General features: G+C 44.8%; 1 protein-coding gene across 6 annotated transcripts in view; it reads left to right on the top strand.

Moving 5' to 3' along the window:
- The window catches only part of LRRCC1 (leucine rich repeat and coiled-coil centrosomal protein 1), a 267,597-nt gene that overhangs the window by 209,938 nt on the left and 35,581 nt on the right, over nt 1–22,078 (top strand). For all 6 annotated transcript variants that reach the window (XM_063924032.1, XM_063924034.1, XM_063924031.1 and 3 more), the window contains 6 exons: nt 2,042–2,243; nt 4,103–4,288; nt 6,186–6,360; nt 14,636–14,799; nt 19,789–19,997; nt 20,100–20,237. In XM_063924032.1, coding sequence (XP_063780102.1) covers nt 2,042–2,243; nt 4,103–4,288; nt 6,186–6,360; nt 14,636–14,799; nt 19,789–19,997; nt 20,100–20,237 — 1,074 coding nt within the window. The remainder of the gene's footprint in view (nt 1–2,041; nt 2,244–4,102; nt 4,289–6,185; nt 6,361–14,635; nt 14,800–19,788; nt 19,998–20,099; nt 20,238–22,078) is intronic.

A 22,078-nucleotide genomic window follows, 5' to 3' on the forward strand; every position in this document is an offset into this window, starting at 1 on the left:
TAAAATTCACAAGCATTGTCTTTTACACCTTGCAATAGGTAGTTAAGGATCCTGCGCCCGAAAAGGGAGTGTAAACGCTTTTTTATTGTTTATTCCAACTGTTTACAAAAAACTAAAAAATGACTATGCAGACATTTTCCGTAACACAGAATGCTGGAAATACTTGGTATCATGTTTCCAACCTTTTAAAAACCTCCAGTACATTCCTTATGGCCTCTAACAGCCTTTATATATTGCCCTGCTATCTCAGGTGTCACTTTGTTGCATGGCATGGTTTGTTTGTCTCGTGCCAAATAGCCACTTTGAGGAAAGGTGTATGTGTATCTGTAGTTTATTAACAGGGAATCCTTCTGCTTGAAAGGAAAGGCAAAGGGTAGCAGCATCCTAACGCCGGGATCCCGGCTGCGAGAATGCTGGCGGGGGGTGAGCGCAACAAAGCCCCTTGCAAGACACACTACGGGTGTCGTGGACTCCCACGAGTGGGAATATACCCTGATGGTCAGGATTGCGTGTGTCGGCATTGTTAGGTGTCGGGATTCTGCCGTCGGTATCCTGACCGGCGGGATCCTGACTGCCGGCAATGTAACTGCATCCCGTTATTACATTAGGCCTTTTGTTGGCATTTATCCCGCTTTTGGTTAGTATACTGTTGATGACCTGTACGGTTTGCCCTCCGTATTGCATGAAAAGGTAAGTGTTTATTAATGATAGTGCCTGTAAGCTCTTTTCATTCAGTTAGAACAGTCTATAATCTTCATTTCATCATGATGCTGTCCTCTGTGAGGCATCCCATTCAAATAAGAGAAGTGTAATACAGGTTGAGTATCCCTTATCCAAATATTCCGAAATACGGAATATTCCGAAATACGGACTTTTTTGAGTGAGAGTGAGATAGTGAAATCTTTGTTTTTTGATGGCTCAATGTACACAAACTGTTTAATACACACAGTTATTAAAAATATTGTATTAAATGACCCTCAGGCTGTGTGTATAAGGTGTATATGAAACATTAATGAATTGTGTGAATGTACAGACACTTTGTTTAATGCACAAAGTTATAAAAAATATTGGCTAAAATGACCTTCAGGCTGTGTGTATAAGGTGTATATGTAACATAAATGCATTCTGTGCTTAGATTTAGGTCCCATCACCATGATTTCTCATTATGGTATGCAATTATGGTCCCAAGCATTTTGGATAAGGGATACTCAACCTGTAGCAATCTATAACCTGTGCTTAGCACCAACTGAGATAAGTACTTAGAAGGAGAGAAGCCTGTATTAAATAAAAGTTCAGGTAAAGGCTATTCAATGTGCGTTACTATCTAAGGGTATGGGTCACAGGGTCGACATGCATTAGGTCGACCACTATTGGTCGACAGTGACTAGATCGACAGTCATTAGGCCGACATGAGAAAGGTTGACGTGAGTTTTTTTACTTTTTTCGGTGTCGTTTTCATCGTAAAATGACGGGGAACACCAGTTAGTGCACCGTGTCCCCTCGCATGGCTTGCTTCGCTCGCCATGCTTCGGGCAAGGGGCCTAGCTCCGTTGCCACTGCGCTCGGTACAGGTTACTATTCTGAATCGTAGTCCACATGGATCGTAAAGTATGAAAAAGTTCAAAAAAGTGATTTATTTTTTTTAAACGCATGTCGACCTTGTGACATGTCAACCTAGTGACCATGTCGACCTAATGACTGTATCCCCTATCTAAAGTGATGATTGTTATCTTTGCCAATGACCAAAATCTTTACTTGAAGCTGCAAAGTCCCTCTTATTGGCCCTATGAGTCTCACTACGGAGCACGGGGAGAGAGGCTGGTCTTTATTAATTCATTCCCTCCACAGGTGCAGTTTTAAACAATTGGGCATTCCGTAAGTGACTGTGTTCTAGGATATGCATTCAAGCCTTTTCTATTCTTTCCCTTTATATCCTGATAGTAGGTCCCCCAGAGCTGCACATATATTTTCAAATATTACCAAGACTTGGAACCACTAGTTGTTACTGACCAGTAATGAGGAGTTTTTGTTTCATCCCTAGAAAGGAACTTGATGCAAGAGTAACATTAAATGGGCCAGAATTCCAAGACGCTGTGGCTAAGGAAGTGACCAAGGAAGAACGTCACCATAACCAGCAGATGAAGGAGTTCCAGGAGAAAATAAATGCACTGACCCAACAGTATGCAGATCTAGAAGATGAGTTTCGTGCCGCTCTCATTATAGAAGCAGGAAGATTTAAAGAGGTAATGAATGCATACCATTTAAATTGGGACCACACGCGCTGGAAATGGAGTGTGGCCTCACAGGGAAGGGCGTGACCTTGTGGCACATCCCTGTTTCATCAGTCTGGGGGGGGTGTCCTGCACTTCCATAGATGCTGGGCTGCCCCAGAGACACCCCACACTGTGTAGTTGTCGTGCGCACGTGTACGACATCTGTTCATCCCCCACAGCAGTATACTGCAGCCTGCAAGTGGGGCGGTGGGTCAGTCTCTGAAAAGTGGGACAGTTGGGATGTATGATGAATGTGTTTCATCTTGCTTCTATAATTATTCTGGCCACAGCTTTTCATAGCCCCCAAATAACAGAAGAGAGAACCTGACCCTCACCAGCATTATATTTTCATAGACCTTTGAAATTATAGCATTTGGGGCGGTATCCAATTAGCTGCGGTAATTTACCATAGCTAATTGGTTCCCCGTGGGCAATCCAATTAGCCCCGATAAGGCGAAGCTTATCCCAAATGCCGGCCCTTATCGTGGAATATGCGCGCGAAGCATAATCCGCGATAAGTGCCCCTTAGACTCCTGATAAGTGCTGTGAAAATACATAGATTCACGGCTTTTCACGGGACCTATGTATTTTCACCTGTTTTCCACAGGACCTAATTGAATAGGGTGATTTTTTTTTTTTTTAAGTAAAATTGCACTATCGCGGGTAATTGAAACCCCCCCTTGGTGTTAATCATTTGTATTATTATTTTATTATAACAGTTGTACATTTCTGCTACAATTATCTAGGTTGATTTAAATACACTCGCTATTATTGGTGATATCACAATAGCTTACTGAAATGATTTAAGATAAACTTTGAATGCAAGAGACTGTATCGTGCTAGTAATAGATTACAGTAGTTATATGAGTGAGGAATATAAAGCATTTTAATATCAGTGTAAAAAGCAAGGTTTTGCATCAACGCTGTGATTTCCCAAGGCAGAAAAGGGGGACATGTAACCAATTTGTGAATTATATCACATAGCAAATGTAATCTGCTTTTTGATGCCAACTACTCAAACATTCTTCACATAAATTCATGTATAGATCATAAATGCAGCTAAGCATTGAGAATAGAAATCATTTTCACTGATGGAAAGACTCTGGGGAATTTGCAGCTTTATTGATTATTGAAAGATTTAACAAAGTAATAAGGGATTCATTCTGGTTCTTTAATAACCATTGCAAAACATATAAAATATATAGTCATGAAATATAATAATAACACAATGGTCTTATATCGGGCAGTACGGATGTAGTAATGGTTAGCATTACTGCCTCACAGCACTGAGGTCATGGGTTCGAGTACCAGCATGGCCCAAACTGTGCAGAGTTTTTATATTCTCCCCGTGCTTGCGTGGATTTCCTCCGGGTACTCCAGTTTCCTCCCACAATCCAAAAATATACTGGTACTGTAGGTTAATTGGCTCTCAACAAAATTAACCCTAGCATGAATGTACATGTGGTAGGGAATATAGATTGTACGCTCCACTGGGGGAAGAGACTGATGTGAATGGTCAAATATTCTCTGTAAAGCGCTGTGGAATATGTGTGCGCTATATAAATAACTGGTAATAAATATTGTTAGTCTGATACATGCATCTACTAAGTGTAGCTTGGCAGTGGAGGTTCTAGTAAGGAAGTGTTGTATCTAGCATCCAGTCACATACTAGATGTCATTTTCTATTGTAGCTTAAAAAATAAAACAAATCTATAGTTGGGGGATATAAACAGTACAGCCTTTTCTTATGTGGGCACATTTACAAGAGTTTTCCTATGTGTATGTTATGTGAATGTACAGTATATTTAAAGGCATTTTCATTGTAACAGGTTAAAGATGGCTTTGATAATGTTACAGCAGAGTTAGCAGAGCATAAAGAAGCCCTCTCGCGCTGCCGACTGAAAGAAAAGCAGTCTGCAAGTCTAATTCAGGAGCTCACTACCATGGTGAAGGAGCAAAAGGCAAGGATAGCGGACATCACCAAAGCCAAGCAAGAATCTACAAGTGATCTAAAAGTAAGTTTGGGGTTCTTTGTAAATTGAAAACCCAAATAACCAATAAGGCCTTTATGTGAACATTCCTCTTAATAGAAGAACAGTGGGCACCACTTCAAAAGGTACGCCACCATTTTTTACTCCAGGATAGCTACTTGAAGCAATAGTCCTGCGTTGTGTGATTGGGGTGCATACTAGTAACCCTGTAGAACAGTTGTTACCAAACTTAGTCACCAGGGCACCCCATCAATCCAGGTTTTAAGCATATGCAGTGGTGCAAGTAGAAAAAATGTCTTACGGGTACTGTGTGCGCGCGTCGAAAAATGGGTGTGGCCAAATGTCACATGGGGCGTGGTCAATGAAAATGGGGGCGTGCTACACATATGGGGGAGGGGCAGATACACATATGACCCCAATAGTGCCAGATATACATTGCCCCCACAGTGCCAGATATACATTGCTCCCACAGTGCCAGATATACATTGCTCCCACAGTGCCAGATATACATTGCTCCCACAGTGCCAGATATACATTGCCCCCACAGTGCCAGATATGCCCCCAGTGCCAGATACACATGTCCCCCCAGTGCCAGATACACATGTCCCCCCAGTGCCAGATATGCCCCCAGTGCCAGATATGCCCCCAGTGCCAGATATGCCCCCAGTGCCAAATATGCCCCCAGTACCAGATATGCCCCCAGTGCCAGATATGCCCCCAGTGCCAGATATGCCCCACAGTGCCAGATATGCCCCACAGTGCCAGATATGCCCCACAGTGTCAGATACACATTGCCCCACAGTGCCAGATATGCCCCACAGTGTCAGATACACATTGCCCCACAGTGCCAGATATGCCCCCAGTGCCAGATATACATGTCCCCCCATTGCCAGATATGCCCCCAGTGCCAGATATGCCCCCAGTGCCAGATATGCCCCCAGTGCCAGATATGCCCCCAGTGCCAGATATGCCCCCAGTGCCAGATATCCCCCAGGGCCAGGTATACATGCCCCCAGTGCCCCCATCCCCCTTGCTGCTCACTGCTGCTGCTGTGCTGTCCTGTACGTGTGAGGGGAGGAGAGCGCAGCCTGCGCCTCTCCTTCCCCTCAGTGTCTGGCGGGTGGCTCAGTTCAATTCAGCGCCGATCCGTGAGCCAATCAAAGCTCACGTCCGCAAGCTCTGATTGGCTCACAGGTGGCACTGAATTAAACAAAGACACTGAGGGGCAGGAGAGGCGCAGGCTGCGCTCTCCTTCCCTCACAGCGGCGGTGAGCAGCTTGGGGAGGGAGGGATGGGGAGCGGTGGGCCGTCGGTTTGGGTACGGCGTACCCACAGCTAAATTCTTAAGGGTACGCCATACCCGCACACTTGCACAGCTGAGCATATGTATACTTGAGCACAGATGGTTAAATCATATTGACTGAGGTACTAATTAAGCCATCTGTGCTAAATCATGGTTAACATTAATACCTGGACTTTTAGGGTGCCTTAAGGACATGTATTAAGCGTGGAGAAGTGATAAAGCAGTGATAGGTGATAATGCACCAGCCAATCAGCTCCTAATTGGCAATTTACATATTGGAGCTGATTGGCTGGTGCGTTATCACCTTGCACTTATCACTGCTTTATCACTTCTCCAGGCTTAATACATCTGCCCCACAGTTTGGGAGCACGGCTTCACCTTAGCAAAATGTTTATGTAGCACTGTAGAGTACACAGGCCAAGGGTATCATATTTGGTATCCACAGTATTAATAAAAATCCATCATTTAACAGCCTGATATAGAACAAAATTAGTGTATACTGTAACTTTATTTATACGATGCCAATAATATTAGTTTCTATCAGGCAGAGTTTTATGTTTTTAATATTATTTTTTTTACTTTTAACAATTTGTAATCCTGTGGTTGCTGTGCCTGTAGAAGAAAATCCGAAACCTGGAAGTGGTCACTGAGGGAGAAAAACATAAAATGGTCCAAATTGAACTTCTGAAGCAAGAAAAGTCCAAACTTATTTCACAACTTACTGCCCAGGAGTCACTTATAGATGGGCTAAGGGCCGAAAGGAAAATCTGGGGGCAAGAGCTAACTCAGCAAGGTGAAGTTATTGAATTGGTTTAATTCAGCAATTTGTATTTCATATTGTTTGCAGAATCATTTGAGCTAGCTCACTGTATTGTACTGAGATTTTATCTTGGAAGTGAAGATAAGTGAACTACTCTCTGTTCATAAAAATATTGATAAATATGAGCATACACTATACAATTATCTGGCAGATTATCTGCCAGATCTGGCTGGTTGGAATGAAAGTCTTGTAATAGATGAGAGCATATAGATGTAGGAACGACAGGCTTTTATCCATTTTCCAGTGTTTGCTCCCAAACACTGGAAAATGGATAAAAGCCTGTCGTTCCTACAAATCAGTTAAATCATGGGTTTAACCAATTTGTATGAATTAGTTTTGTCCATTTTCTCTTACGTCCTAGAGGATGCTGGGGTCCACATTAGTACCATGGGGTATAGACGGGTCCCTTGGGAGCCATGGGCACTTCAAGAGTTTAATAGTGTGGGCTGGCTCCTCCCTCTATGCCCCTCCTCCCAGACTCAGTTTAGAAAATGTGCCCGGAGGGCCGGTCACAGCTAGGGGCGCTCCATAGGAGTTTTTCTAGTTTTATGATTTTTTTTAATTAGAGTTAGGCACAGGGAGGCTGCTGGCAACAGCCTCCCTGCTTCGTGGGACTTAGGGGGGAAGTAGTGTCCAACCCTTTGAGGTTAATGGCCACTATTTCCGCTGACAGGACATTAAGCTCCTGAGGGTGATAATCGTTAACCCCCGAGGTGACCACTCACTCCTGCAGCATGCCACCTCCCCCTAACAGAGCCAGAAGATCGCGGTGGTGAGTTAGTCACCGGCAACCCGACAAGTGGGGAACCGGGGTGTGAATTGCAGCTATAGGGTGGGAGCGCAGTACTGAAGCTGCGCTCTGGAGGCTCAGCGGTACTGCGGTGCGGCGCTGTGAGGGGTGCCCTGGACCAACGCAATACCCTTACACTGGTCTGGTCACTACCTCTATCAGTGTCTCCGAACTGCTGCTAAACACTAACTTCAGGCCAGTATAAAGAATTTCAAGTGCGGGAAGACGTGCCATTTTTGGGGGCGGAGCTTCTCAGAGCGGATCCAGCAGCTCTCCAGCGCCATTTTCTCCATGCAGAAATCACACAGCAATGCTGACAGTGAACACTGACCCTCCACAGGCCTCCAGTCATCATGTGCGGTACCAGGGGGTTATAGAAGGGGAGGGGGGGGGGGGGGGGGAGGGGGTGCATTCAAACTGTGTAGTCTATTAAGTGTACACAGTCTGCGCCAGACAATTATTTCTAACTGTCTACTGGGGCGCTGGGTGTGCTGCCTCCATTATCTCTTTGTCTCTCTAAAGGTACTTGGGGGAAACTGTGTCTGACATTGTCCTCTGTGTGTGTATGTAAATCTCACATTACGATGTCCAGGGACTCTGTATCTTGTGCTGCAGAGTATGTATCTTCACCAGTGGAATTCATTCCATGTACTTAGGAATGTAATATTATGTCTCAGCCTGCGGAATCCGAACCCCAGTGGGTGGCTTCTATTAAGGGAATGATATCCCAAATTTCTACTAGGATTGCGCTTTGTGAGACTGAAGCACAGGTTTTAAAACAATCTGTGGAGGTTTTATCTGTTTCTGTTCCCATTACCTCAAATTCCCCTTGTATATTCCCAAAGAAACGTGCGCTTGCCCAGATTATGCAGGTCGACACTGATACCGACTCTGACACGGCAGATGGTGAGGGGGATATGCGGGAGGGTGAGGCTTCCCTTGCAAAAGGGGTATAGCTCATGATTGAGGCCATTAGGGATGTGTTACACACAACTGACAAACCACCTGAGCAGGTTGAGGAGGCTTATTTTACTGACAATAAGAAAGCCTCCCTGACCTTCCCTGCATCTAAGGAATTAAACGCATTATTTGAGAAATCCTGGGAAAACCCATAGAAAAAATTCCGGATCCCAAAAAGGGTTCTTGTTGCCTTTCCTTTCCCTGAGGAAGATGGGAAAAAGTGGGAAAACCCACCTATACTGGACGCTTCTGTATCTAGACTGTCTAAAAAGGTGGTGTTGCCTGTCCCTGGGTCTACCGCTTTGAAAGAACCGGCAGACCGCAAGATTGAGACTACGCTCAAATCCATATACACTGCGTCTGGCGTGACGTTAAGGCCCACTATTGCCTGCGCATGGATTTTTAAAGCCATAGTTAAGTGGTCAGGCACATTGCTAGAGGAATTAGATTCTCTGGAAAGAAGTGACGTTGAATTGTTTTTACGTAACATACAGGATTCTGCGGGTTTCATGGTGGAGTCCACGAAGGATCTGGGTCATCTGAATGCAAGGACGTCTTCCATGGCTGTCTCGGCACGCAGGAGACTCTGGCTGCGCGGAATCCAGGAGAAGTGTGGAGAACCTACCCTTCACAGGTCAGGCTCTATTTGGGGAAGCATTGGATGCATGGATTTCCACGGAAACCGCTGGTAAGTCAACCTTTCTTCCCTCAGCCTCTCAGTCAACGAAGAAACCTTTTTCTACGTCCACGATGCAGTCCTTTCAGTCCGCAAAAGCTAAAAAGTCCAAGCCTGCCTCTGTCTCCTCAAAATCCTCAGCATGACGGTGGACCTCACAGCCTGGAGATCGAGCAGGTGGGAGCGAGACTCAGACATTTCAGTCACGTCTGGGTGTCCTCCGGCCTGGATCCCCCTGGGTACAAGATATTGTGTCCCGGGGGGTACAGGCTGGAGTTTGAAGAGATCCCACCTCACAGATTCTTCAAATCGGACTTACCAGCTTTGCTGACAGATAAGGCTATCCTACAGGAAGCCATTCAAAAATTGGAAAGGGCAGATGTCATTGTTCCGGTGCCAGCTCATCTGGAAAACAAGGGTTACTATTCAAACCTATTTGTGGTACCAAAACCGGATGGTTCGGTTAGACCAATTTTGAACCTGAAGTTGCTAAACCCTTATTTGAGGGAATGCAAATTAAAAATGTAGTCTCTGAGAGCGGTGATCTCAGGTCTTTGGGAGAGGATATCAAGGATGCGTACCGTCACATTCCAATCTGGCCACCTCACCAGGCTTATCTAAGATTTGCACTGTTGGACTGTCACTATCAGTTCCAGGCACTGCCATTCGGCCGCTCCGCATCACCAAGGGTTTTCACCAAAGTGATGGCAGAGATGATGGTTCTCCTCCGCAGGCGGGGAGTAAATATAATTCCATATCGTCATAATTCCATATCTGGACGATCTGCTGATAAAAGCGTCATCCAGGGAGAAGTTGTTGCAGAGCATTACTCTCACGACTCGTTTACTTCAGGTTAATGGATGGATCCTGAATCTTCCAAAGTCACATTTGGAGCCGACAAGGAGATTGTCTTTCCTAGGGATGATCCTCGATACACAGGTGCAGAGGGTGTTTCTACCGGTGGAGAAAGCTTTGGTGATCCATTCAATGGTCAGGGATGTCTTGAAGCCTGCCCGGGTATCGGTCCATCAGTGCATTCGCCTTCTGGGGAAGATGGTTGCTTCCTACGAGGCTCTACAGTACGGAAGATTTCATGCACGGCCCTTCCAACTGGATCTCCTGGACAAGTGGTCAGGATCTCACCTACACATGTACCAGAGACTACGTCTGTCGCCGACAGCCAGGATCTCACTCCAATGGTGGCTACAACTGCCTCACCTTCTAGAGGGCCGCAGGTTCAGAACTAGATTCTTCTAACCACGGATACAAGTCTCAAAGGTTGGGGCGCAGTCACCCAAGGGGAAACCTTCCAAGGAAGGTGGTCAAGTCTGGAATCCGTTCTTCCGATAAACATCCTGGAACTAAGAGCCATGTACAACGGTCTTCTACAAAGCAGCACACCTTCTGCAAGATCAGGCTATTCAAGTGCAGTCGGACAATGTAACGACGGTGGTCTACATAAACTGACAGGGCGGAACGAAGAGCAGAGCTGCGATGTCAGAGGTGACGAGAATCCTCCTCTGGGCAGAAAAGCATGCGGTGGCGCTGTCAGCAATCTTCATTCCGGGTGTAGACTACCTCAGCAGGCACGATCTCCATCCAGGAGGGTGGAGCCTTCATCAGGTGTTCGCAGAGTTGACAAGTCTTTGGGGTGTACCTCAAATAGACATGATGGCCTCACACCTCAACAAGAAGCTTCGGCGGTACTGTTCCAGGTCAAGAGATCCTCAGGCTGTGGCGGTGGACACCCTGGCAACTCCGTGGGTGTTCAAGTCAGTGTACGTGCTCCCTCCACTTCCACTCATCCCAAGGATTCTAAAGCTCGTAAAGAGAACAAAAGTTCAGGCGATCCTCATTGCTCCGAACAGGCCGAGGAGGGCTTGTTACGCGGATCTTCTGGAGTTACTGCTGGAAGATCCGAGGCCTCTTCCTCTTCGAGAGGACCTTCTGCAACAGGGGCCGTTCGCTTATCAAGACTTACCGCAGCTACGTTTGACGGCATGGAGGTTGAGCGCCAGATCTTAACTCGGAAAGGCATTCCCAGCAAAGTTATTCCTACCCTGATACAGGCTAGGAAAGGAGTAACGCCTAAACATTACCATCAAATTTGGAAAAAGTACGTGTCTTGGTGTGAGTCCAAGAAGTTTCCTACGGTGGAGTTTCAACTTGGGTGGTTTCTCCTCTTCCTGCAAGCAGGTGTGGATGTGGGCCTGCGTTTGGGCTCCATTAAGGTCCAGATTTCGTCCTTGTCCATTTTTTTCCAGAAACAATTGACTTCCCTCCCTGAGGTTCAGACTTTCTTGAAAGGGGTCCTGCGCATCCAGCCTCCCTTTGTGCCTCCTACGGCACCTTGGGATCTTAACGTGGTGTTGCAGTTCCTGCAATCTGATTGGTTTGAACCTTTACAGAAGGTTGAGGTCAAGTTTCTTACTTGGAAGGCGGTCACATTGTTAGCATTGGCATCTGCTAGACATGTGTCAGAATTGGGGGCATTGTCCTGCAAGAGCCCCTACTTGACTTTTCATGAAGATAGAGCTGAGCTCCCGACGCGTCAGCAATTTCTTCCGAAGGTTGTGTCGGCTTTTCATATCAACCAACCTATTGTGGTCCAGTGGCTACTGACTTCTCAATTACCTTAAAGTCCTTGGATGTTGTGAGGGCTTTGAAGATTTATGTGAAGAGAACTTCTCTCTGTTTGTCCTTTGATTCCAACAAGATTGGGTGTCCTGCTTCTAAGCAGACGATTTCTCACTGGATCAGGTTTACTATCCAGCATGCGTAATCTACGGCAGGTGTGCCTTGTCCTAAATATGTTAAGGCCCACTCTACTCGTAAGGTGGGTTCTTCCTGGGCGGCTGTCCGGGGTGTCTCAGCTTTACAGCTTTGCCTTGGTCAGGATTGAACACGTTTGCTAAGTTCTACAAATTCGATACTTTGGCCTCTGAGGACCTAAAGTTTGGTCAATCAGTTCTGCAGGGGCCTCCGCACTCTCCCTCCCATACTGGGAGCTTTGGTACATCCCCATGGTACTAATCGTACTAATGTGGACCCCAGCATCCTCTAAGACGTAAGAGAAAATAGGATTTTAATTACCCACCGGTAAATCCTTTTCTCGTAGTCCGTAGAGGATGCTGGGCGCCTGCCCAGCGCTTCGTTCTCCTGCAGTTGTTACTTGGTTCGGTACTACCTTATTCCTTGGTTAAGTACTGCATTGTTACTTGGTTAAGTACTGTTGTTCAGCTGTTGCTGACTTCTTCAAGCTGGTTAGCTTGGTTTGTCTTATGTGTGAGCTGGTGTGAATCTCACCACTTTCTGTGTAAATCCCTTCTCTCGAAGTTGTCCCACTCCTTGGGCACAGTTTTCTATACCGAGTCTGGTAGGAGGTGCATAGAGGGAGGAGCCAGCCCACACTATTAAACTCCTAAAGTGCCCATGGTTCCCAAGGGACCCGTCTATACCCCATGAGAAAAGGATTTACTGGTAGGTAATTAAAATCCTATTTTCCAGTGCTTGGGAGCAAATGGTCAATTGTCATATCAAATGATATCATACAAAAAGCATTCTTATGTATGGTCTGTTACAAACCATATTTTATTTTATATCCCATTCTTACTAGACAGTATGGTGATATAGTGGAAAGGTCATTTCTCAGGCATGTAATTACTGTATGACAGTGCACTATTTTCTTCTAGCCACTGGCAATCTGTACAAATTCCGGGCTCCATGTCTATGACTTTGTCAGCTTTGTGTAACACAAGATCTACACTCATCAGACTATTTATGGTTACAAGCTGTGGTGCTCGTCCGCTCCAGCAATGTAATAATTTTACTTGCATGACCGTGAGACTTCCCTAGACCATAAGTTCTTTAAGGGCTAGGCTGGGATTTCCCTGGCATGATCACATCTGACCAGTAAGAAAAGCCCAGTGGGCAGATACAAGAAGATCGTCTTCCACCAGCTGCCACTCTCAGAGGGACCTCCTGACCCCTCTGCTTCCTTGTTCTTAACCCTTAGTGCCTGCCTTGCAGCCAATTATTGCTGATCGGACAGCCCAGCAAAACCCCCTACCTGGCAACTGTAAAGAGGAGCAGCTGCTGGGGAAAAGTAAATCTGCAATGTCACAATGCACCAGTCATCCATGGTCTGATGTATTAGTCACCGATGTTGTAACAATTGTTTTTATTTTTTATTATTTTATTTGTTTATAGAAAATTGTGATGGATAACTTTTAAATAGATGTGTTTAACCTAACTCAATCATAAATAAAATGACCATTTCTGAGTGTTTTTTGTAAAATAAATTAGCCAGTTAAGTGGTTAACATGTTTTTAGTTACAGATAAAACTGTTAATTCATCATATTAATCACATACAAATAGCCTACATTTTTGTTTGACAGATTTGTAATCTGGTGTCTCCCAAAGTGTTCAGGAAATGCCGCAATAAACCCACCCACCCTATTGCACACCAACAGTAGTGTGGTATGGCTAAATGTGAACAAAGCAGTCGATGCAACACGTATTCAGTCACACAGTGTGTGATAAAGAAACATGCTCCATCTGTAGCCTTATATCTATCTACCAAGGGGTAAATGTACTAAGATGGGAGTTCTATTTAAGATGGGATGTTGCCCATAGCAACCAATCAGATTCTACTTTTCATTTATCTAGCACCTTCTAGAAGTTAATACCTAGAATCTGATTGGTTGCTATGGGCAACATCCCATCTCAAACAGAACTCACATCTTAGTAAATTTACCCCCAAGTGTCCATTTCTAATGCACTTTGTGTTCCCCGCTAAAGCACTCTGTAGTGCCATCCCAAGGCTAGTATTGTGGAAACAGTGGTAATCCATTCTATTTGCCATACCCTAGAAAGGTTTTTTTTTTTTTTTACTTTCAGGTCTCTGGAGATGTCACAGAGATTTTGAGGTCACTGATCATTGAGTATCATGGGGTCTATGTACTAAGCTGGAAGGATATAAAGTACCAGCCAATCAGCTCCTAACTTCCATGTTACAGGCTGTGTTTGAAAAATGACAGTTAGGAGCTGGTTGTCTGGTGCTTTATCTTTGTCCACTTTATCTCTCTCCAAGGCTTACTACATAGGCTGGCAGTACGGATGGTGTAATGGTTAGCATTACTGCCTCACAACACTAAGGTCATGGGTTTGATTCCCACCATGGCCTTATCTGTGTGGAGTTTGTATATTCTCCCCGTACTTGCGTGGGTTTCCTCCGGATACTCTGGTTTCCTCCCACAATCCAAAAATATACTGGTAGGTTAATTGGCTCCCAAGAAAATGAATCCTAGCGTGAATGTGACTGCGTGTTTATGAGATAGGGAATATAGATTGTAAGCTCCACTGCGCAGGGACTGATGTGAACTGGCAAATATTCTCTGTAAAGCGCTGCGGAATATGTGTGCACTATATAAATAACTGATAATAAATAACTAATAGACCCCTATATAACTTGTAGTACACCTCCAGAGGTATGCAAACACAGAGAAATGCCTATGAAAAATGCAGAATGTAAGCCATGGTTGGAGGAGTGAATTTATAATAAAAATCACTTAAGAAAATACAAATTATTTTAAAAAAAACTGATTTCTCAGAGGAATTACTGTATAATAGTTTTGAAAAAAGTATGCTCTGCTATAAAATGTGTACTCCGTACATAACAGCCAAACCCTACTCTTAAAGTGTATCTGCCTAATAAATACAACGTGGGCAGACATTTTGTAGTCTAAGTCAGTATTCATCAGCCGTCATTTCTCTAGGAGCCTGTGTGTGGTACTCATCAAAATAGTATAATATGTTGTAGGTGTCTCTCTGGCCCAGGACAGAGGGAGGCTTGATGCCAAAATTGAAGTCCTTTCCACAGAGATAGAGACTTTGAAAAAGCAAAATGAACGAGATAACGATGCACTAAGAATTAAAGCTAAAATGGTTGATGATCAAACGGAAACCATCAGGAAACTGAAAGAAGTAAGTAATATTCCTGTTTGTGAATCATTTCCAAATTGTTCTTTTATTGATTTTGCTTCTTACTCTGTAACTCTAAGACTTTCTGTTAGAGATGTTCCAATATTTAGCAAGGTAGAGCTCTCGTCCAACGTTACTTTGTTCGGATGAAAGTGGATTTAGTGGATTCTTAATATATATATTTTCTTCGGCAGGGTCCACAGGTTATCCACAGGATAACATTGGGATATGAAGTAGCGACAGCGGATTGGCACCAAACGATCAAAGCTTTCGGCCTCCCAGCATGCAACGGACCCGTCCCTATATCCCCTTCTCCTGGCTCAAGCAAATCAGTTTTTTGTTTCGTGCGGCAGGAGCCGGACCATGGTCAGTGGGCTGCTGGTTTTTAGCAGCCATAAGATTTTTATTTTATTTTTATAGTCTTACTATGGTTTTTGAGTGATCTTTCTAAAAAGCGTCTTTTATACATAACTTGGAAAGAGTCGCTCCAACAACTCCCCGCCGGGTCGCGACAACGCTTACCCACGTGTACAGTGCTGTTTCGGTGGGCGTCTGTGTAGGATGTAATAGCAAGTACAGCAGACGTTACTAGGCTGTGGCTTGAGCACGGGGGGTAGGTAAGGCATCGGTTCCGCTTAGAGGGGGAACACGGACACAGCCGCACTGTTTCAGGATGGAGACTACCGAACAGTCGCTGATGCTGCTGCCACCTCGGTTGAACCAGCGCTAGTCTTCAGCAATCATAGGCTCCAGGGATAGGATGAGGCCACGATCCTAGGGTTGATGTCAGCAGTGGGGAGTAAGACGCTCCCTTGGTCGCCACTTCCCCCGGTTCATGACCAGTTTCCCGCCATGAAATGAGTTCCCGCTTCCGCCTGAGACGTTGTGTATCTAAAAGGACCCAGTCGCAGCATAGGCGGCTGTGTGGCTGGTGCGTCAGTGTTCACTTGGGCGTCTGTGTTCACTGTAGGTTCACAGGGCGATTGTGTACTCTAATATTGTCTGGATCCACTCAGCATTCACTAACGTATTGATCGATCCTGGAAGCGGGGTGCAGTCTACCTGTATCCCACTCTTTCTGAGCTGGGTGATACAGCACTAAGTCTCTATCTACCTTTGAGTACGAATAGTTGGATACGTTTAAACTCCTATATAAGGTAATGCAGTAATATGTTTCTCCTACATACTTGAAATGTATCTGTAGTTGATTATGTGCTCATATTGCTTATTATACTAATGCATAACCTGTGACTGATTGCTAGTGTGATTGCTGACTTTACTAATAATTCTGTCAGTCTTCTGTCTATTCCGATCCTCAATGCTGGTGCAAAACAGGGAGGGATCGAATTGTATGTCACTTTAACAAAATTTAAAGTGATTGCAGTCACAAATTGTGTAGCAACACTGTACAGGTGTGTGATTTATTTATCATGTCTAAGTGAGGCAAGGGTGAGGAGGATACTTTCTCCACAGCAGCACTAACACTCATTTCATGTTTGTCTCGTAAAGCTGGGTTAACCTCTCATGATCTGGTTCAAAATGGATTATGTGCAAATTGTTTTAGCTTTCACCAAAGCCTCTTAAATAATCCGAGGCAGGTACAGGTTCATGTTGAACCCCCATGGGCTACTTTTGCACAGACATTTTCCAGTATAGCTGAGCGGATAATACCAGCTCTTATACCAGGGATAGGTTACCCTATTAACCCTTACATGCTACATTCCACCTGGGGTGTATCACATCCAGCACAGGCATTGGCATCCTCTCAACAAAAGCAGGCTAAAAGGCCAGTGGTAAGTAAATCACAGACATGAAACAACAACAACATCTTCACAGTCTACACGTTTCAGATGAGGACTCATCGCACTCCGGGTCTGCATACGAGGAGGAAGGCCACAGCTCAGTGGATATTCCTGAGCTAATTAGTGCTATGAAAGCCATTCTATCCTTAGAGGAGGCAGCAGAGCATTTGTTAAAATCTAAGGCACCTGTGTTTAAACGTCCCAAAACAGTTAGGACTGAGTTTCCTGGGTCAGATCAGCTGACGGAAATTATGCAAGAGGCCTGGGTTATGCCCAGTAAGAAGTTTAGGATTCCAAAGAAATGGAATTCCCGTTATCCTCTTCCAGCTGGGGACTGTTTATAAAGGGAGGTGGCTCCCAAAGTAGATACGCATGTCATTCGATTGGTGCGAAAATCTACATTACCTCTGCCTTCAACATCATTAAATGATGTCATGGATAGGAAGATAGATGGTTTACTAAAAAAACATTTTCTCTGGGGCAATCATAAGACCAGCCATGGCTTCAGCCTGGGTGGCAAAAGCAATGACAGCCTGGTCTGATGCATTGGAGGATGATCTTTCAATGGCATCTAGAGAGCAAAAATCCCATATTGCACATGTCAAAGAGACGGCTATTTTTATGGAAGAGGCAGCTTTGGATATGGGTACAATTGCCTCTCAGGCATCAGCCTCAGCAGTAGCAGCTCGCAGAGTGGTTTGGCTATGTACATGGAAAGCTGACTCAGAATCAAAGTAGAATTAAACAGTATTTTGGAGTCAGAAGCAGATTCCAAGAAAGTAAAGTTTCCTTCCACACACAAATCAATGGTTTTTTTGTACTAGCCTGTCTTCAGTGTAAACAAAGGCCAGGGCTTTGCAAGAGGCAGTTCAGAAGTTGTTTCAGTCAAGAGTGATAATTCCAGTTCCTCTTGCACAATGAGGACAAGGTTTTTATTCCAACCTGTTTCTAGTCCAAATGGGTCGTTCCGGCCCATACGCAATCTCAAAGTGCTTAACAAGTACATTTGGGTGCCTCGGTTTCATATGGAGACTTTACGTTCCATTATTTTGGCCATGGAGCTGGAGGATTTTATGGTATCCCTGGATATCCAGGATGCTTACTGTAACGACACAGCCGGCGCGTTGTGTCGCACAGTGGTAAAAGACGCACAATTACTTCCCTAGCCCTGGTCCAATCCCATGGACTACACTAATTGCTGAGATAGGTCTCATGGCGTCACGCCAGAACAACAAAGTTCCCGCATACGGATCAAGAACAAAGTATACCAAAGCGATCTTTGTGGATGCCGTGTCAGTGAGATGGGACTTTCGTCTGGCCTATGTGTTTCCACCAATCGCCCTGTTAGCAAGGGTAAAGCGAAAGGTAAAACAAGGAAAAGGTGCCGTGATACTAATAGCTCCGGCTTGGCACAGAAGACATTGGTATACAGATCTGCAGAGGATGTCGATGGATGCTCCATTCCTACTCCCTCAACGTCCAGATCTACTGTCTCAGGGTCCTTGCTATCACAAGCACCTGGATCGAATGTCTTTGACGGCGTGGCTCTTGAGACTTCCATCCTGAAAGCAAGAGGATTCTCACAACAGGTAATTCAAATAATGCTCAGAGCAAGGAAACCTTCCTCAGCTCGCATTTATCACCGAATATGGCAATGGTGCAGTGACCGGAAATTTGACCATAGGGCGTTCAGAGTTTCCAAGGTCTTAGCATTCCTTCAGGCAGGAATGGCTAAGGTCTACGGGTGGCTTCCTTGAGAGTGCAAGTGTCAGAATTGACTGTATGGTTCCAAAAGAAAATTGCTAACCTACAGGATGTGCGCACTTTTTTCCTGGGAATGCTGCACATTTAACCTCCTTTTGTTCCTCCTACAGTGCCTGGGGATTTAAGTTTAGTCCTAAAGGCCCTTCAAGTTGCCCCATTTGAACCACTAAAACAAGTGGATCATAAATGGTTAACAGCTAAAGTTCTCTTTCTACTGGCTATTGCTTCAGCAAGAAGAGTTTCAGATTTAGGGGCTTTATGTCGCCCTCCTTTTCTGATTTTTTTTATCCCGATAGAGTGGTTCTCAGAACCAAATCTGGGTATCTTCCTAAGGTGGTGTCTAATTTCCACCTTAACAAATACATTTTAGTCCCGGCTTTCCAGGGGACGGACCTTTCTGCGGGAGATGCATCATTGGACGTTGTCCGTGCCTTAAGGATCTACGTGGATCGTACCAGTGCCATTAGAAAAACAGATACTCTCTTCGCTCTCTACAGATTTCACAAGAGAGGATGGCCTGCTGATAAGCAGACACTGGTGAGGTGGCTTCGGATGACTATTTCAGAAGCATATTCTCAAGCTGATCTCCCTGTTCCTAATGTCTCTGCTCACTCTACTCGTAAGGTAGGTCCATCATGGGCAGCACAATGTGGTGCTTCAGCAGAACATATATGTAAGGCAGCCACATGGTCTTCCATTAACACATTCATTAGACATTATGCCTCGGATACCTTTGAATCTCAGGATGCTGAATTTGGGTGAAGGATTCTCCTGTCCAGTCAGGAGCGTCCCCACCACTAAATTGCTTTGGGGCATCCCAATGTTATCCTGTGGATAACCTGTGGACCCTGTAGGAGAAATAATCGTGCGGTAGACTTACCGTTGATAACTCTATTTCTCCTAAGTCCACAGGATCCGTAGGGATCCCACCCTGACGCACCTGATTTGAGGATCCTTTCACATACTAACCTCTTCCTTCTTGTACGGAAGGGTGTGCATGTGTGTTCTTCTCACCTGATTAGGGCTCTCTATGATGCTCCTGCCTTGAGCTTTGGAAAAACAACTGATTTGCCTGAGCCAGGAGGCGGGGATATAGGGACGGGCCCGTTGCATGCTAGAAGGCCAAAAGCTTTGATCGTTTGGTGCCAATCCGCTGTCGCTACCTCATATCCCAATGTTATCCTGTGGAGAAATAGCGTTATCAACGGTAAGTCTACCATAACGATTATTTTATTGACATCTAAATCTGTTCCCAGCTACCTCTTAGACCAGCATTCAGGAGGGGAGGATACTGGTAAATTTGCCTGAGTAGATGGATAACAACATTCCTTACTGAAACTTATTGCTAGTCTACTTTATTGGTGGAAAGCAGTGAAGCAGATAGTCAGGCATAGGTTGTTAACTGCTACACACTGTGTTTGGTCAGGGACTGCAGGAGAGGGATGAACGCATCCGAAAACTGCGTGCAGAAAATCTCGAGCTTGAGAAGGCACTAAGGGAACAGAATGATGAGAAAGGAACACAGTTGCAGGAACTGAAAGAGAAGCTGGAAAGGCAGATGGCACGAAAGGAGGAAGTCAAGCTACAACTAGAAGAAAGGGACGCAGAGTTGGAAGATGTGAAGAAAGCTTACAGGTAATTAACCAGACTCTGGAGCAGAGGTTTTACTAAATGTAGCTTGTGCTGTTTGATGTTGAATCTGGGCTCATTTCAGGCATTTGCTCTTTCTATTCATAGTGCCTTGAATAAGAAGTGGCAGGATAAAGCGGAATTACTAAGCCAGCTTGAGACACAAGTCAGGCAGATGAAAGAGAATTTTGATGCCAAGGAAAAGAAGCTGATTGAAGAGAAAGACAAAAGCCTTCACAACCAGAAGTCAGTAGACGGCTATTTTGGTTTTAAGGAATTTGAATTCCATCTATTTATTTATTTTTAATCTAATGATTAGTGACCCATTTTATCTATAATAGCCGCCTATCACGGACACATACGATTGCAACTCAACAAGGGGAGTTAAGCAAAATGGCACTGCTTGATGTCTTCAGAATTATATTTACTGTTCTGGGCGCAATTAGCAGTATTGGAAGCGTACGTGTGTATATTGTTAATTACTGCCAACAACTGGCATAAAGTCTCTTACATAAAATACAAAGGCTCACATATAGCCTATATGCACATTAAATAAACTGAGCATGACAGAATCAATGTTTTATCAAGTAAATTGGGAACTGCGGTTAAAGAACTTAACATCTTCTAATAGATCTATTGCAAGATGTTAGTAGGAGGGATTTCCATGCATTATAAGAGCTCACCCAGGGTGTGCGTGAGTTTTTGGAGTTATGTTCCTGGGTCAGTTCTCCATACCAATAATGATAATCATGGGCAGAATCATAAGAATGTGCTGTATATCACTTATTATAAAGATGATAGGTCGAATGTAATAGCCTGCGAGAAGTAGGAAGTGTGAGACTTTGTGCGAGTTCTTTCGTTTTATTAAAGCCACAATCATTTACACGACAAAATCAACCTAGTTTTGCCGTGTAAATGATTGCTGCTTTAAAAAACGGGACAACTTGCACAAAGGGTATTCAATTGCGGGCGTTTTCACCCATTTTTTAATCCATTTTCACCCATGCTGTTTCCTTTTTTTTTTCTTTGTCGAATCTGCATGTGCGAAAATTGCGCCAAAAACGTGCAAAAACAACCGCAAATTTGCCAATACACGTGGTTTTCGCTGGTGCTGAATTTTTCGACCAGTCGAAAAAACGTCACAAGCATTGAATAGGTCAAATATAAATTCGACCTAAAAACTGACGAAATGTGCAGTTTTTTTGACTAATAGAATGCCCCCAACCCCCCCCCCCCCCCCACCAATTCTCTCACTTCCTGCTTCTTGCAGGCAATTACATCCCCTCTGATATCTTGTACTTTGAAAATAATTCCCAGAAGTGTTTTAGCCAGTCTAAGGTGCATCAGTAAACGTGCCGAACCACAGAACCATCATTTCTCTTACGTCCTAGAGGATGCTGGGGACTCCGTAAGGACCATGGGGTATAGACGGGCTCCGCAGGAGATAGGGCACCTAAAAAGAACTTTGACTATGGGTGTGCACTGGCTCCTCCCTCTATGCCCCTCCTCCAGACCTCAGTTAGATCTTGTGCCCAGAGGAGAAAGGGTACAATGCAGAGAGCTCTCCAGAGTTTTCTGTATTAAAGAATTTTGTTAGGTTTTTTTATTTTCAGGGAGTCCTGTTGGCAACAGGCTCCCTGCATCGTGGGACTGAGGAGAGAGAAACAAAGCTGGCTTGTCAAGTTGGGCACTGTTTCTAAGGCTACTGGACACCATTAGCTTCAGAGGGAGTCGGAACACAGGTCTCACCTGGGGTTCGTCCCGGAGCCGCGCCGCCGTCCTCCTCACAGATGCCGAAGATAAGAAGCCAGGTGAGTATGAGAAGGCAAGAAGACATCAGCGCGCCATTGCTCCCAATACTCACACACAAGCAGGCACTGAAGGGCGCAGGGGGGGGGCGCCCTGGGCAGCAATATTCCTCATTTTGTGGCAATATAAGCAGGATTAGGCTGTGGCACAGTAAATCCGCGAATCCCCCGCTATTTTTTTTATATAAGTTTACTGGGACCGAAGCCTGCCGTCGGGTGGGCGGGGCTTGATCCTCAGCACTAACCAGCGCCATTTTCTCCACAGAAACTGCATGAGGA

The sequence above is a fragment of the Pseudophryne corroboree genome, chromosome 5 (assembly GCF_028390025.1).
Source record: "Pseudophryne corroboree isolate aPseCor3 chromosome 5, aPseCor3.hap2, whole genome shotgun sequence".
Classification (NCBI taxonomy): domain Eukaryota; kingdom Metazoa; phylum Chordata; class Amphibia; order Anura; family Myobatrachidae; genus Pseudophryne; species Pseudophryne corroboree.